This window comes from Chlorocebus sabaeus, chromosome 6, assembly GCF_047675955.1.
Source record: "Chlorocebus sabaeus isolate Y175 chromosome 6, mChlSab1.0.hap1, whole genome shotgun sequence".
In the NCBI taxonomy this organism is placed as follows: domain Eukaryota; kingdom Metazoa; phylum Chordata; class Mammalia; order Primates; family Cercopithecidae; genus Chlorocebus; species Chlorocebus sabaeus.
The window spans coordinates 54,178,144-54,191,632 of record NC_132909.1 but is presented as its reverse complement, the minus strand read 5'-3'; the positions used below and the strand labels follow the sequence as shown (position 1 = coordinate 54,191,632).

Sequence of the window (13,489 nt, the reverse complement as noted above, 5' to 3'; positions counted from 1 at the left end):
CTTGGCCTGTAATCCCAGCACTTCAGGAGGCCAAGGTGGGCAGATCACGAGGTCAGGAGTTCAAGATCAGCCTGGCCAACATGGTGAAACCCTGTCTCTACTAAAAATACAAAAATTAGCCAGGCGTGGTGGTGCACGCCTGTAATCCTAGCTACTCAGGAGGCTGAGGCAGGAGAATCGCTTGAACCTGGGAGGCAGAGGTGGCAGTGAGCTGAGATCACTCCCCTGCACTCCAGCCTGGGTGACTGAGACTCTGTCTCAAAAAAAAAAAAAAAAGTCTGCAGTGGGGAGAGGCACACTTTGCTAAGCACATATAATGCCAGGTACAAAAGAAAAGAAAGGCTGAACACTTCAGCTCCCCCTAGAAAGCCCTCTTTCCAGGAATCCCCGCCCCCAGTCTGCACCTACACACCCTAGGAAACTTTGAAACTCCCTCTCATCACACCTGCAGGCAGAAGGCACTTTGAATGGGAGTTCCTCCCTTTCTCCATTCATTGATTGACGAATAAAGTTTCTATCTTGCTTTACTGAACCTGGTCTTGTTCTATTGGTGCAAATGGTAACCCGCAGAGAAAGGACTCATTAGTCTCAAACAATCCCCTTAAGAGTGGGTAACAGCGGACACCATGGCTCACACCTGTGATCCCACGGCTTTGGGAGGCTAGGACGGGAGGATCACTTCAGTTGAGGAGTTTGAGACCAGCCTGGGCAACATAGAAGGACCTCATCTCTAAAAAAAAAAAAAAAAGGGAAGAGGGGAGGGGAGCAGGCATGGTGGCTCACACCTGTAATTCCCTGCACTTTTGGAGGCCAAGGCGGGTGAATCACCTGAGGTCGGGAGCTCGAGACCAGCCTGACCAACATCCAGAAGCCCCGTCTCTACTAAAAATACAAAAAATTAGCCAGGCACGACGGCGCACCCCTGTAATCCCAGCTACTCAGGAGGCTGAGGCAGGAGAATCACTTGAACATAGGAGGTGAAGTTTGCTGTGAGCCGAGATCGAGCCATTGCACTCCAGCCCGGGCAACAAGAGCAAAACTCCGCCTCAAAAAAAAAAAAAAAAAAAAAAAAAAAAAAAAAAAAAAAGTTGTGGGGGAGCATGGAAGACTTAAAAAAAAGAAAAGAAAAATTAAAATAAAAAAGGTTTTTTTGGCCGAGCACAGTGGCTCACGCCTGTAATCCCAGCACTTTGGGAGGCCGAGGTGAGCAGATTGCCTGAGGTCAGGAGTTTGAGACCAGTCTGGCCAACATGGTGAAACTCTGTCTCTACTACAAATACAAAAAATTAGCCTGGTGTGGTAGTGCAGGCCTGCAGTCCCAGGTACTCCGGAGGCCGAGACGGGAGGATGGCTTCAACCCAGGAGGCAGATGTTGCAGTGAACTAAGATTATACCTTGCACTCCAGCCTGGGAGACAGAGCAAGGCTCCATCTCAAAATTAAATAAATAAATAGATAGATAGATAGATAGATAAATAAATAAAGGGCCAGGCACGGCAAGGTGGCTCGCACGTGTAATCCCAGCACTTTGGGAGGCCGAGGCAGGCAAATCATGAGGTCAGAAGTTCTAGACCAGCCTGGCCAACATGGTGAAACCCCATCTCTACTAAAAATTAGCTAGGTATGGTGGCTGGTGCCTCCCAGCTACTTGGGAGGCTGAGGCAGAAGAATCCCTTGAACCTGGGAGGAGGAGGTTGCAGTGAGCTGAGATCGTGCCACTGTGTTCCAGCCTGGGTGACAGAGTGAGACTCTGTCTCAGAAAACAAAACAAAACAAAACAGGCTAACAGGAGAGAAGGATACAGATTTACTTAATAGAAGTTTTGCATGGAATAGGAGCCCTCAGAAGAACATGAATTTGAGAGGTCAAGGCAGGAGGATCCCTTGAGGCCAGGAGTTCAAGACCAGCCTAGGCAACATAGCAAGACCCTGTCTCTACCAATACAAAAATTAGCAGAATGACTGGGCGTGGTGGCTCAAGCCTGTAATCCCAGCACTTTGGGAGGCCGAGGCGGGTGGATCATGAGGTCAGGAGATCGAGACCATCCTGGCTAACATGGTGAAACCCTGTCTCTACTAAAAAATACAAAAAACTAGCCAGGCGAGGTGGCAGGCGCCTGTAGTCCCAGCTACTCGGGAGGCTAAGGCAGAAGAATGGCGTGAACCCGGGAGGCAGAGCTTGCAGTGAGCTGAGATCCGGCCACTGCACTCCAGCCTGGGCAACAGAGCGAGACTCCGTCTCAAAAAAAAAAAAATTAGCAGAGTGTGGTGGCATGTGCCTGTAGTCCCAGCAACTCAGGAGGCTGGGGCAGGCAGTGCAGGTTGTGGTAAGTTGAGATCTAGTCACTACACTCCAGCCTGGGTGACAGACAAATACCCTGTTTCTCTCTCTCTCTCGAAAAAAAGAAGGGGCTGGGCATGGTGGCTCACACCTGTAATCCCAGCACTTTGGGAAGCTGAGGCAGGTGGATCACTTGAGGTCAGGAGTATTTTTAGTAGAGACGGGGTTTCACCATGCTAGCCAGCTGGTCTCAAACTCCTGATCTCAAGTGATCCACCCACCTTGGCCTCCTGAAGTGCTGGGATTACAGGCATGAGCCACCGCACCCAGCCTGTTTTTATTTCGTAACATGGCAAGGTTGTCATGAAGAACTGACAAAACTAAGCTATGATGACAAAAGAAAAGGTAGTGGGGGGCAGGGCAAGGTGGCTCATGCCTATAATCCCAGCAATTTGGGAGGCTGAGCAGGGAGGATCGCTTGAGCCCAGGAGGTCAAGTCTGCAGTAAGCTATGATTGCACCACTCTAGTCCAGCCTGGGCCACAGAGTGAGACCCTGTCTCAACAAAAAAAAGCAAACGAAAACAAAACAAAAATTGGAACGGAATGGATGTTACCTTTGGGTGACAGGACAGTGGTGGAGGTTGACTGGGAAGAGGCGTGAAGGAAGTTTTTAGAGGGAATATTTGTGATGGGAGATTGGATTAGCCAGGTATATAGTTTTGTCCAAACTCAGTGACTATACCCTTAAGATGTGTGCAGGCCAGGTGCAGTGGCTCATGCCTGTAATCCCAACACTTCAGGAGGCCAAGGCGGGAGGATCGCTTGGCCAGGAGTTTGAGACCAGCCTGGGCAACATACGGAGACCTTCTCTTTACACAAAAATTCTGAAAATGAGCCAGTCATGGTGGTGTGTGCCTATGGTCCTGGCTGTGCGGGGGTTGACATGAAAAGACCACCTGAGTCCAGGAGGTCAAGGCTTCAGGGAGCCATGGTCTCTGCACTCCAGCCTGGGTCACAGAGTGAGACCCTGTCTAAAACGAAAAGCCCGCATTTCACTTGGGTAAATTTTACCTTGAAAGGAAAAACCCATAAGCAAATATTGAACGCTAGTTAATGATCTGTGTGCTGACATGCGTAGGGGTGATGTGGCCTGAGGTCAGCTGCCTACTTTGAAATGCATCGGGAGTAACCAGATAGACTGATGGGTGGATAGAGGGATGGACAGGCAGAGGCAGAGGCAGATGGGTGATGGAATAAATAGAACGGAATGCAAAGGGCAGAAGGCAGTGGTGGGAATACAGGTATTCACTGTAAAATTCTTTCAACTTTTCCGTAGGTTTGAAATGTTTGTTATAAAATGTTGGGGGAAGGCCGGGTGTGGTGGCTCTTGCCTGTAATCCCAGCACTTTGGGAGGCTGAGGCAGGCAGATCACTTGAGGTCAGGAGTCTGAGACCAGCCAGGCCAACATAACGAAACCCCATCTCTACTAAAAATACAAAAATTAGCCAGCTGTGGTACTGTAATCCCAGCTACTTGGGAGGCTGAAGCACAAGAATTGCTTGAACGCGCAAGGTGGAGATTGCAGTGAGCTGAGATCGTGCCACTGCACTCCAGACTGGGCAACAGAGTGAGACTTCATCTCAAAATAAAATGTTGGGGGAAATAATCCAGATTCTTCCCTGTGGCCCCCATGCCTTGCAGGCTCTGTGCTGCCCCTCATCACCTACCTGCCCTCCTCTCCTCCCTCTCTCCCCCCTCGCTCACTCTGTACCAGCCACACGGGCCTCCTCGCTGTTCCTCCGACATGCCAGGCACGGTCCTGCCTCAGAGCCCTTGCACCTGCTGTGTATTTATCTAGAAAGCCTCTCCCCTAGCCCCACTTTCTTGTGTGCAAACCCACAACCTTCTCTTCTTTGTTTTTCCCAAACATAGGGTCTTGCTTTGTCCTCCAGGCTGGAGTACAGTGGTGTGATTATAGCTCCCTGCAGCCTCGAACTCCTGGGCTCGAGTCGGACTCCCACCTCAGCCTCCTGAATAGTTAGAACTACAGATACATGCCACCACACCTGACTGCTTTTTAAATTTTTTGTAGAGACAGAGTCTCGCTATGTTGCCCAGGCTGGTCTTGAACTCCTGGGCTCAGGCAATCCACCTGCCTCGACCTCGCAAAGTGTTGGGATTACAGGCATGAGCCACTGTGCCTGGCCTGACCTCCTCATCTTTGGTTTTTTTTTTTTTTTTTCCGAGACGGAGTCTCGCTTTGTCACCCAGTCTGGAGTGCAGTGACAAGATCTCGACTCGCTGCAACTTCTGCCTCCCAGGTTCAAGTGATTCTCCTGCCTCAGCCTCCCAAGTAGCTGGGGTTACAGGCACATGCCACCATGCCCGGCCAATTATTTTTGTATTTTTAATGGAGACGAGGTTTCACCATGTGGGCCAGGCTGGTCTTGAACTCCTGACCTCAGGTGATCCACCTGTTTCAGCCTCCCAAAGTATGGGATTACAGGCATGAGCCACCGCGCCTGGCCTGACCTCTTCATCTTTAAATCCCAGCTCAGATGGTGCCTCCTTAGAGAGCCTCTCTTTGATCACATTTAAAATCATGCCACTCTGTTTTCTACTCGGCCCCGTTACACTTTCATATCCCATTCATTTGTGAATCTGTTTACTTGTTTATTGGCTGCCTTCTCTGTTGGTCTATGAACTGGGCAGGAATGCGTTGGCTTTGTTCCCCTGCTGTGTCACCAAGGCCCTGACCTGGCACGTACAAGTCAGTTGGAGAACATCTCTTGCCTGGATGGACAGATGCATACATGCAAGGACAGATGGATAAATGGATGGATGGATGGATGGAAGGGGAAATGGATAGAAGGCTAGATGGAAGAACAGAGGGACAGAAGGATGGGTGGGTGGAAGGATACACAGGTGAGTGATGAGTGGATAGATGTTTACATGGGTGGACAGATGGATGGACGAGGGGTAGATGGACAGATTTTTGGATCGGTGGATGGAAAATTGGGTGGATGGATGAATGGGTAGGTGGATACATGGTTGAAAGCACAGATGTTTGGATAGGTGGATGGATGATGGGCGGTTAGGCAAAAGTTTGGATGAGTGGATAGAAGATGGTTGGATGGACAGACGTTTGGGTGGGTGGATGGATGAATGGATAGGTGAATAGATGAACGGGTGGGTGGACAGATGTTTGGATGGGCGGATGGATGAATGGGTAGGTGGATAGATGACAGTTGGATGGACAGATGATGGATGGGTAGATGGATGAATGAGCGGGTAGATGGACGGACGACGGATGTATGAATGTGAGAGTGGACAGATGGCTGGATAATGGGTAGATGGATGAGTGGATAGGTGGATGATGGATGAACAGATTGATGGTGGTTGGGCAGAGAGAGGGATGGATAGGTAGATAGATGGACAGGGGGATGGGTGGACAGATAAATGAATGAACAAACTTTCGAGTGGGAATCACTGTGGTAGGCTGGACCCTTGGCTCAAGATCTCAGGAAAGGGAGCAGCTCTTTGGGCTCCTCAGGCAGGCTGCGACATGCTGGCCAGAGCTGTCCCACCTTGACCACCACTCCGTTATCCGGTCACTCCGTTATGCTCAGTCATGCAACAGGCTCTCTTACCCACTTGCTTTGTGGGCTGTGTGATAGCAAGCGAGACCTCTGAAATTCCCAGCTAGAGAGGAGTCTACCTTCCAAAGATGGCCAGGAAAGGAACTCTGGATTTTTTTTTTTTTTTTTTTTTGAGATAGTCTTGCTCTGCCACCTAGGCTGGAGTGCAATGGCGCGATCTCGGCTCACTGCAACCTCCGCCTCCCGGGTTCAAGCAGTTCTCTGCCTCACCCTCCCAAGTAGCTGGGACTACAAGTGCACACCACCATGCCTGGCTAACTTTTGTATTTTTAGTAGAGACAGGGTTTCACCGTGTTGGCCAGGCTGGTCTTGAACTCCTGACCTCGTGCTCCACCTGCCTCGGCCTCCCAAAGTGCTGGGAGTGAGCCACCACACCCGGCCTCTGGATTTCTTTAAATCCTTCATCTTTGGGGGCTGCTTCAGAGGCAGCTTCCTGCAGTGGAAAGAAACCTTCCTGGACATTTGAGGACTCAAGTTTTTTTTGTTTTTTTTTTTTTGAGACAGAGTCTTGCTCTGTCACGCAGGCTGGAGTGCAATGGCACGATCTTGGCTCACTGCAACCTCCGCCTCTTGGGTTCAAGCCCTTCTCCTGCCTCAGCCTCCTAAGTAGCTGGGATTACAGGCGTGTGCCACCATGCCCAGCTCATTTTTGTATTTTTAGTAGAGATAGGGTTTCACCACGTTGGTCAGGCTGGTCTTCAACTCCTGGCCTCGTGAGTCACCTGCCTTGGCCTCCCAAAGTGCTGGGATTACAGGTGTGAGCAACTGCGCCCGGCCTACTCCTGTGTTTTACAGATGAACTTGAGGTTCTGAGGGGTCAAGTCATTTGCCTGAGGACACACAGCCCAACTCTGCCTTTAACACTGACCAGGCAAGTGAGGGCCAGGGTGATGAGAATGGAGTAGTGGCTAAAGCCCCACTCTTCTGGGGCCACAGGATAGTTCCAAAGTCCCAGGCAAGGGGAGTTCCATCTTCCGGTCCCGCCTCCTGGTGGTCAGCTGCGCTGATAACGGCCCAGTTAGGAGTTTCGAGGCTCCAGCCTCTCAGGCCCCACTTGCCCCACCCATTCTTCTTGCAGCCCTCCCAGCTAACTGGAACCTGTGTCCACAGAATGCTGTCCGGTTTCAACGAGTGGTTTTGGCAGCACAGGTTCTGGTTACCACCCAATGTCACATGGGCAGAGCTGGAAGACCGGGATGGCCGTGTCTACCCCCACCCCCAGGACATGCTGGCAGCCCCGCCCCTGGCACTGGTCCTCCTGGCCATGCGCCTCGCCTTTGAGAGGTGAGTGTCTGCCCTGCCGCAACCCATTGCCCCCGCAGTCACGCCAGTATGTGCTCGTGCCCTGTGTGCAATTTGCCATTGCAGCATGTCCCGAGTGGAAGCTGGCTTTGCGCCAAAGTGCTTTTCCCAGCTCCAGCCTGCCCCCACCACCCACAATTCTGGCCTCTGATTGCTGGTTTATAGGAACACTGCCCGCAGTTCGGGACTGGGTGTGCCAGCATCTTCATAAAACAGGGATAGGAGGCCGGGCACCATGGCTCACACCTCTAATCCCAACACTTTGAGAGGCTGAGGTGGGCGGATCACTTCAAGTCAGGAGTTCAAGACCAGCCTGGCCAACATGGTGAAACCCGGACCGTGCTAAAAATACAAACATTAGCTGAGTGCACACCTGTCATCCCAACTCCTCAGGAGGCTGAGACAGGAGAATCGCCTGAACCTGGGAGGCGGAGGTTGCAGTGAGCCAAGATCGTGCCACTATACTCCAGCCTGGGCAACAGAGGGAGACTCCACCTTATTTAAAAAAAAAAAAAAAAAAAAAAAAAAAAAAAAAAAAAAAAAAAAAAACGGCAAATGTGAGCTGGGGGTGTTATCTCATCCCAAAGGCACCCCAGGGCCTCTGTGAAGGACAGTGAGGTGGGCGGAGGGTTTTACAGTTTCAAACGCAGGGGATTTAGCCCTTTAAGAAAAAAAAAATTGAATCTAGGCCAGACGTGGTAGCTGATGCCCGTAATGTCAGCAATTTGGTAGGCTAAGGTGGGTGGATCACTTGAGTCCAGGAGTTCAAGACCAGACTGGGCAACATGGTGAAACCTTGTCTCTATTTAAAAAAAAAAAAAAAAAAAAAAAAAATACAGGCCAGGCGCGGTGGCTCAAGGCTGTAATCCCAGCACTTTAGGAGGCTGAGATGGGCAGATCACGAGGTCAGAAGATCGAGACGATCCTGGCTAACACGGTGAAACCCCATCATTACTTAAAAAAAAAGGCCGGGTGCGGTGGCTCAAGCCTGTAATCCCAGCACTTTGGGAGGCCGAGACGGGCGGATCACGAGGTCAGGAGATCGAAACCATCCTTGCTAACCCGGTGAAACCCCGTCTCTACTAAAAAATACAAAAAACTAGCCGGGCGGGGTGGCGGGCGCCTGTAGTCCCAACTACTCGGGAGGCTGAGGCAGGAGAATGCCGTAAACCCAGGAAGCAGAGCTTGCAGGGAGTCGAGATCCAGCCACTGCACTCCAGCCTGAGTGACAGAGCCAGACTCTATCTCAAAAATAAAAAAAATACAAAAATTAGGCTGGGTACAGTGGCTCACATCTATAATCCCAACACTTTGGGAGGCTGAAGCAGGCAGATCACAAGGTCAGGAGTTCGAGACCAGTCCAACCAGCATGGTGAAACCCTGTCTCTACTAAAAGTACGAAAAATTAGCTGGGTGTGGTGGTGCACGCCTGTAGTCCCAGCTACCCAGGAGGCTGAGGCAGGAGGATTGCTTGAACCCAGGAGAGAGGTTGCATTGAGCCGAGATCATTCATGCCACTGCACTCCAACCTGGGCAACAAGAGCAAAACTCCATCTCAAAAAAAAAAAAAAACCTCAGCCCCACCAGTAGCTGGGAATACAGGCATGTGCCACCACGCCTGGCTAACTTTTTGAGACAGAGCTCTTTCACCTTGGCTGGAGGGCAGTGGCGCGATCTCAGTTCACTGCACCCTCCGCCTCCCAGGTTCAAGGGATTCTGACCTCAGCCTCACAAGTAACTGGGATTACAGGCATGTGCCACCACACCTAATTTTTGTATTTTTAGTAGACACGGGGTTTCACCATGTTGGCCAGGCTGGTCTCAAACTCCTGACATCAGGTGATCCGCCTGCCTTGGTCTCCCGAAGTGCTGGGATTACAGGCGAGTGACACAACCCAGCTAACTTCTGTGTTTTTAGTAGAGACGAGGTCTCACCATGTTGCCCAGGCTGGTCTTGAACTCCTGAGTTCAAGCGATCCTCCCACCCTCCACCTCCAGGAGACGACCCTGCCTCTTAAAACAAAAACCAGAATCCTGAGTTCAAATTTCAGGTCTTCCGCCTGCCCACAGTGTCACCTCGGGCAAGTCTCTGATCCTCAGTTTGCCCATTACGACAATGGGGACTAAGTTAAGGTTAGGTGAGCCAGTGTATAACATGGACTTCGCCCCATACTTAGCAGATAAGTGCTCAGTAAGTATCTGCCCTTTCTCTCCGCATCATGATTTAGTCTGCTATGAGTTCTTTGCTAGGCTGCTCTGAGCCTTTCCCCAAATGAGGGATGATGTTGGGATGCATGGTGGATGTAAAATTCGGTCCCCACCTGTGGTGCTGGCGCGCCCTCTTGTGGGAAATGTGTTGACCAGGGTCCCTGATCTCCAAGTCTTTACCCTGGAATGGGGGATGCTGGGAGGAGGGGCTTGCAGCGGGAACAGCCCCTGCCCATGGGGAGCCCCTAGCCTGGCAGGGGTTCAGGCCACAGTGAGACAGGCAGTGAAGAGACTCTTATCCCTGGTTTGGGATGAGGCAAAGGTACCTGTCTACCCCAAGAGCTGGTCTGCACACCCTCACCCAGCAGACACATCACACGTCCAAGTGCCTTTTTTTTTTTTTTTTTTTTGAGATGGAGACTCGCTCTGTCGCCCAGGCTGGAGTAGAGTGACACCATCCTGGCTCACTGCAACCTCTCCCTCCAGGTTCAAGCAATTCTCCTGCCTCAGCCTCCCACGTAGCTGGGATTACAGGCACACACCACCACACCCAGATGATTTTGTATTTTTAGTAGAGACAAGGTTTCACCGTATTGGTTAGACTGGTCTCGAACTTCTGACCTCTCATGAGCCAGCTGCCTCTCTTATGTTTGGTCTAACGCAGCAGCCAGGCTACCCCTCCAGGGCCCCAGGGGATGAGGCCAGGAATAAGTGGAAAATCGACTCCTGCCTCACGAGCCTTTTTGACTGTGGGCCTCCAAACCCTCTGAGCAGATGGAGCAGACCCCAAGTCTTACACACCCTGCCATGTGCCAGCTGTGCCCAAGACTTGGTTTACCCACTGACAGCATGTCTGCCCCCGCACACACAAGCAGTCCCGTCTCTTCACCTGGGCTGGTGCACTTTGTCTCCCTTGCACCCAGATTCATTGGCCTGCCCCTGAGCCGGTGGCTGGGTGTGAGGGATCAGACCAGGAGGCAGGTGAAGCCCAATGCCACGCTGGAGAAACACTTCCTCACAGAAGGGCACAGGCCCAAGGAGGTGAGAGCCCCCCAGTGCCCTGTGACCGGCACTACTGCCCTTGGGGTGGAGCCGGCGGGTGGTGTGTGGCTTATTTGTTGAGGCAGGAGACCCCAAGGTGGCTTCAGGCATCCCCGCAATGCCCCCACTTTACACTCTTCATCCCCGATTCCTTGGGAAATGAGCCCTGCCCCGCTAGCCTCCCTGGGAAATGAGGACCCGCCCCTCCCAGCCTCCCTGGGAGATGGAGCCCCATCCCTACCAGTCTCCCTGGGAGATGGGGTCCCGCCCCTCCCAGCCTCCCTGGCACATGGAGCCCCGCCCCTCCCAGCCTCCCTGGGAGATGGGAGTCCCACCCCTAAGAGCCTCCCTGGGAGATGGGGTCCCGCCCCCCCCAGCCGCCCTGGGCCTCAGTGGGCATAGTCGCACAATGGACAGATCGTAGGACAGTGAAAGAAGTTGCTTGCTCTCCTATTTTGGGGGAGGAATGGAAGATCTGAGCTAGTAGGAGATGGAGTAACAGAAACAGCCCTGTGACCCTTCCTCTATTCCCGACTCTGGTGTGGCTGCCCGCTGGACAGGCTCTGCACTGTGGAGACGTGGATGCATCCCGAGTGGGGTGGGGAATGGTGAAAACCACATGCCCTGGGGGCAACAGGGCGGTTTCCACAGAGTTAGAAGCCACGTGACTCCCCCTCTACTTGTCAGTTTCCCTCTTCCTGTAGGGCTTAGGCTGGGGCAAGGTCTCAACTGCCTGCCTGGGTTGGAGGTGGGAACTGACCGTTCTGGAGGGACGCAAGGAAGCCTAGCTCGGGATAGAGGAGGATGCACACCAGCATCTCTCTTAATCCCATCCCCATCAGCGACTTGCCTGCCCTATGAACAGGATTTGCTTCTGTGAAGGCCCAAGTATTCTGCAGGCCCCCACGCTGGGACCCCCAACACTGCCTCTCCATATAGACATGGTCACCTTGTAGGCAAGATGTGGGGCTGCAGTGGCGACGGCAGAGCCAAGTCCTGTCTGGGGACATGAGGGAAGCCACCACAGGGCCTCTGTGACCCTTGTCCCCATCACCACCACCCCCCCGGCCGCAGCCCCAGCTGTCCCTCCTGGCCGCCCGGTGTAGCCTCACACTGCGGCAGACCCAGTGATGGTTCCGGAGACGCCGGAAGCAGGATCGACCGCAGCTGACCAAGAAGTTCTGTGAGGCCAGGTAAACCCAGGATGGGGCTGAATGCGACTTCTGGGGTGCAAGGCAGCAGGGGGGTGTCTCCTGTTTTCACAGCTCCCTCCCCATCCACAGCTGGAGATTTCTTTTTTACCTGTCCTCCTTCGCGGGTGGTCTCTCGGTCCTGTACCACGTGAGTGTACCTGAGTGTGGCTGACGGCTCGCCTGCCCCAGAAATGCCTCCTATGCCCCAGGCCCGGATCTGGTGGGAGGGAGTGTATGAGGGGCGCAGCCAGAGAGGAAAACGTGCAGCTGAGGAGAGCGAGAGCTTGGCCAGGTGCTGGTGAATTCGCGCAACAGGTACTTAGGATCTGCCATGCACCAGAAGTTTAGGGTTCTGCAGTGAATGAGCTCCCCAGTGGAGATTGAGAGGCAGGAAAAAGCAGGGCTGGGTGAAGGCAGCATCTATGAGACCACCCAAAGAGCCCACAGACCCAGGGTGGGAAGCTGGAATCTCACCTCCGCACAGCCTAACAGCCGTTTCTGTGCAGGAATCGTGGCTGTGGGCCCCAGTAATGTGCTGGGAAAATTACCCAAACCAGGTGAGTGGGGATTTGGGGGGGATGGGTGGGTGTACGCGCGCACAAGCGCTTGGATGCCAGGGTGATGACAGTTGCTGCAGCCATGGACATGGGACCCGAACCCTGACACCACCATCATTCCCCACTGAGTCCTACTCTCTCTGATTCCTCTGGGGAATAGAGAGAGGCTAGGAAACTCCAAGCAGGCGCTTCCACCAAACCACTGCCCTTGATTACCTCCAGGGATGGGGAGCTCATTCATTGGGATTCAAGTATCCTGGTTTTGAGCAAAGGGAGTGGAGCCTTCGCTCCCCACAGCTAACCTTGTCCTGCCCTGCTGCAGACCCTGAAGCCATCCCTGTACTGGTGGTACCTCTTGGAGCTGGCTTTCTACCTCTCACTGCTCATCAGGCTGCCCTTTGATGTCAAGCGCAAGGTGAGGCCACACAAGAGTCTGGAAGACCCCGTCTCCGGATAGGGAGCTGGGGTGCTGGGTGGTAGGGCAGCCTTACAGTCCTACCTTGAGAGCTCCCTGGTGCCTCTTGCAGGAGGTAGAGAGGCCGTGGGCCCAGAGGCCATACAAGCCCCTTGAAAGGACGCATTTCTTGGCCCATAGGGTGGGGCACCTTCCAGCATCAAGCCTCATCCCCACTGGGACCCACTGTCTCCTGCAGGATTTCAAGGAGCAGGTGATACATCACTTCGTGGTGGTCATCCTGATGACCTTCTCCTACAGCGCCAACCTGCTGCGCATCGGCTCTCTGGTGCTGCTGTTACACGATTCCGCCGACTACCTGCTGGAGGCGGGCCTGGCCCTTCCCAGCTGCTGCACCCAGCCCTCCCAGGTGCCCCTAGAGATGAGGTCCCATTCCTCCCAACCTTCCTGGGAAATGGAGCCCACCCTCCTGGCCTCCTCGGGTAATAAGGCCCTGTCCCCTGTGTCTTTCAGGCTGGTAAGACCCCACCCCCTCTATCTTCCTGGGTGATGAAGCCCCACCCCTCCTACCTTCCATGGGCAGAGACGACCCCCTCCCACCCTTCTCAGCTTCCTTGGGAGATGAGGTCCTGCCCCCTCTGTCTTCCTGGGAGATAAAGCCCCACCCCTCAGCCTCCCTTCTTGGAGGATACAGCTATAGACATGTGCATGCATGCATGTATTCTTTTTTTTTGAGATGGAGTCTTGTGCTCTCTCCCAGACTGGAGTGCAATGGCGCAATCTGTGCTCACTGCAACCTCTGCCTCCCAGGTTCTAGTGATCTTCCTGCGTCA

At 53.1% G+C, this 13,489-nt stretch overlaps 1 protein-coding gene across 1 annotated transcript; it reads left to right on the top strand.

Moving 5' to 3' along the window:
- The first annotated feature begins 4,888 nt into the window (after positions 1-4,888).
- On the top strand, positions 4,889-13,179 carry LOC103247077 (ceramide synthase 4). The gene is given in 8 exon segments (XM_073017009.1): positions 4,889-7,224; positions 10,374-10,491; positions 11,566-11,684; positions 11,775-11,832; positions 12,191-12,241; positions 12,564-12,656; positions 12,895-12,961; positions 12,964-13,179. Coding segments are annotated over 8 exon segments (858 nt in total). The 5' UTR covers positions 4,889-7,051; the 3' UTR covers positions 13,143-13,179.
- The last annotated feature ends 310 nt before the right edge of the window (positions 13,180-13,489 follow it).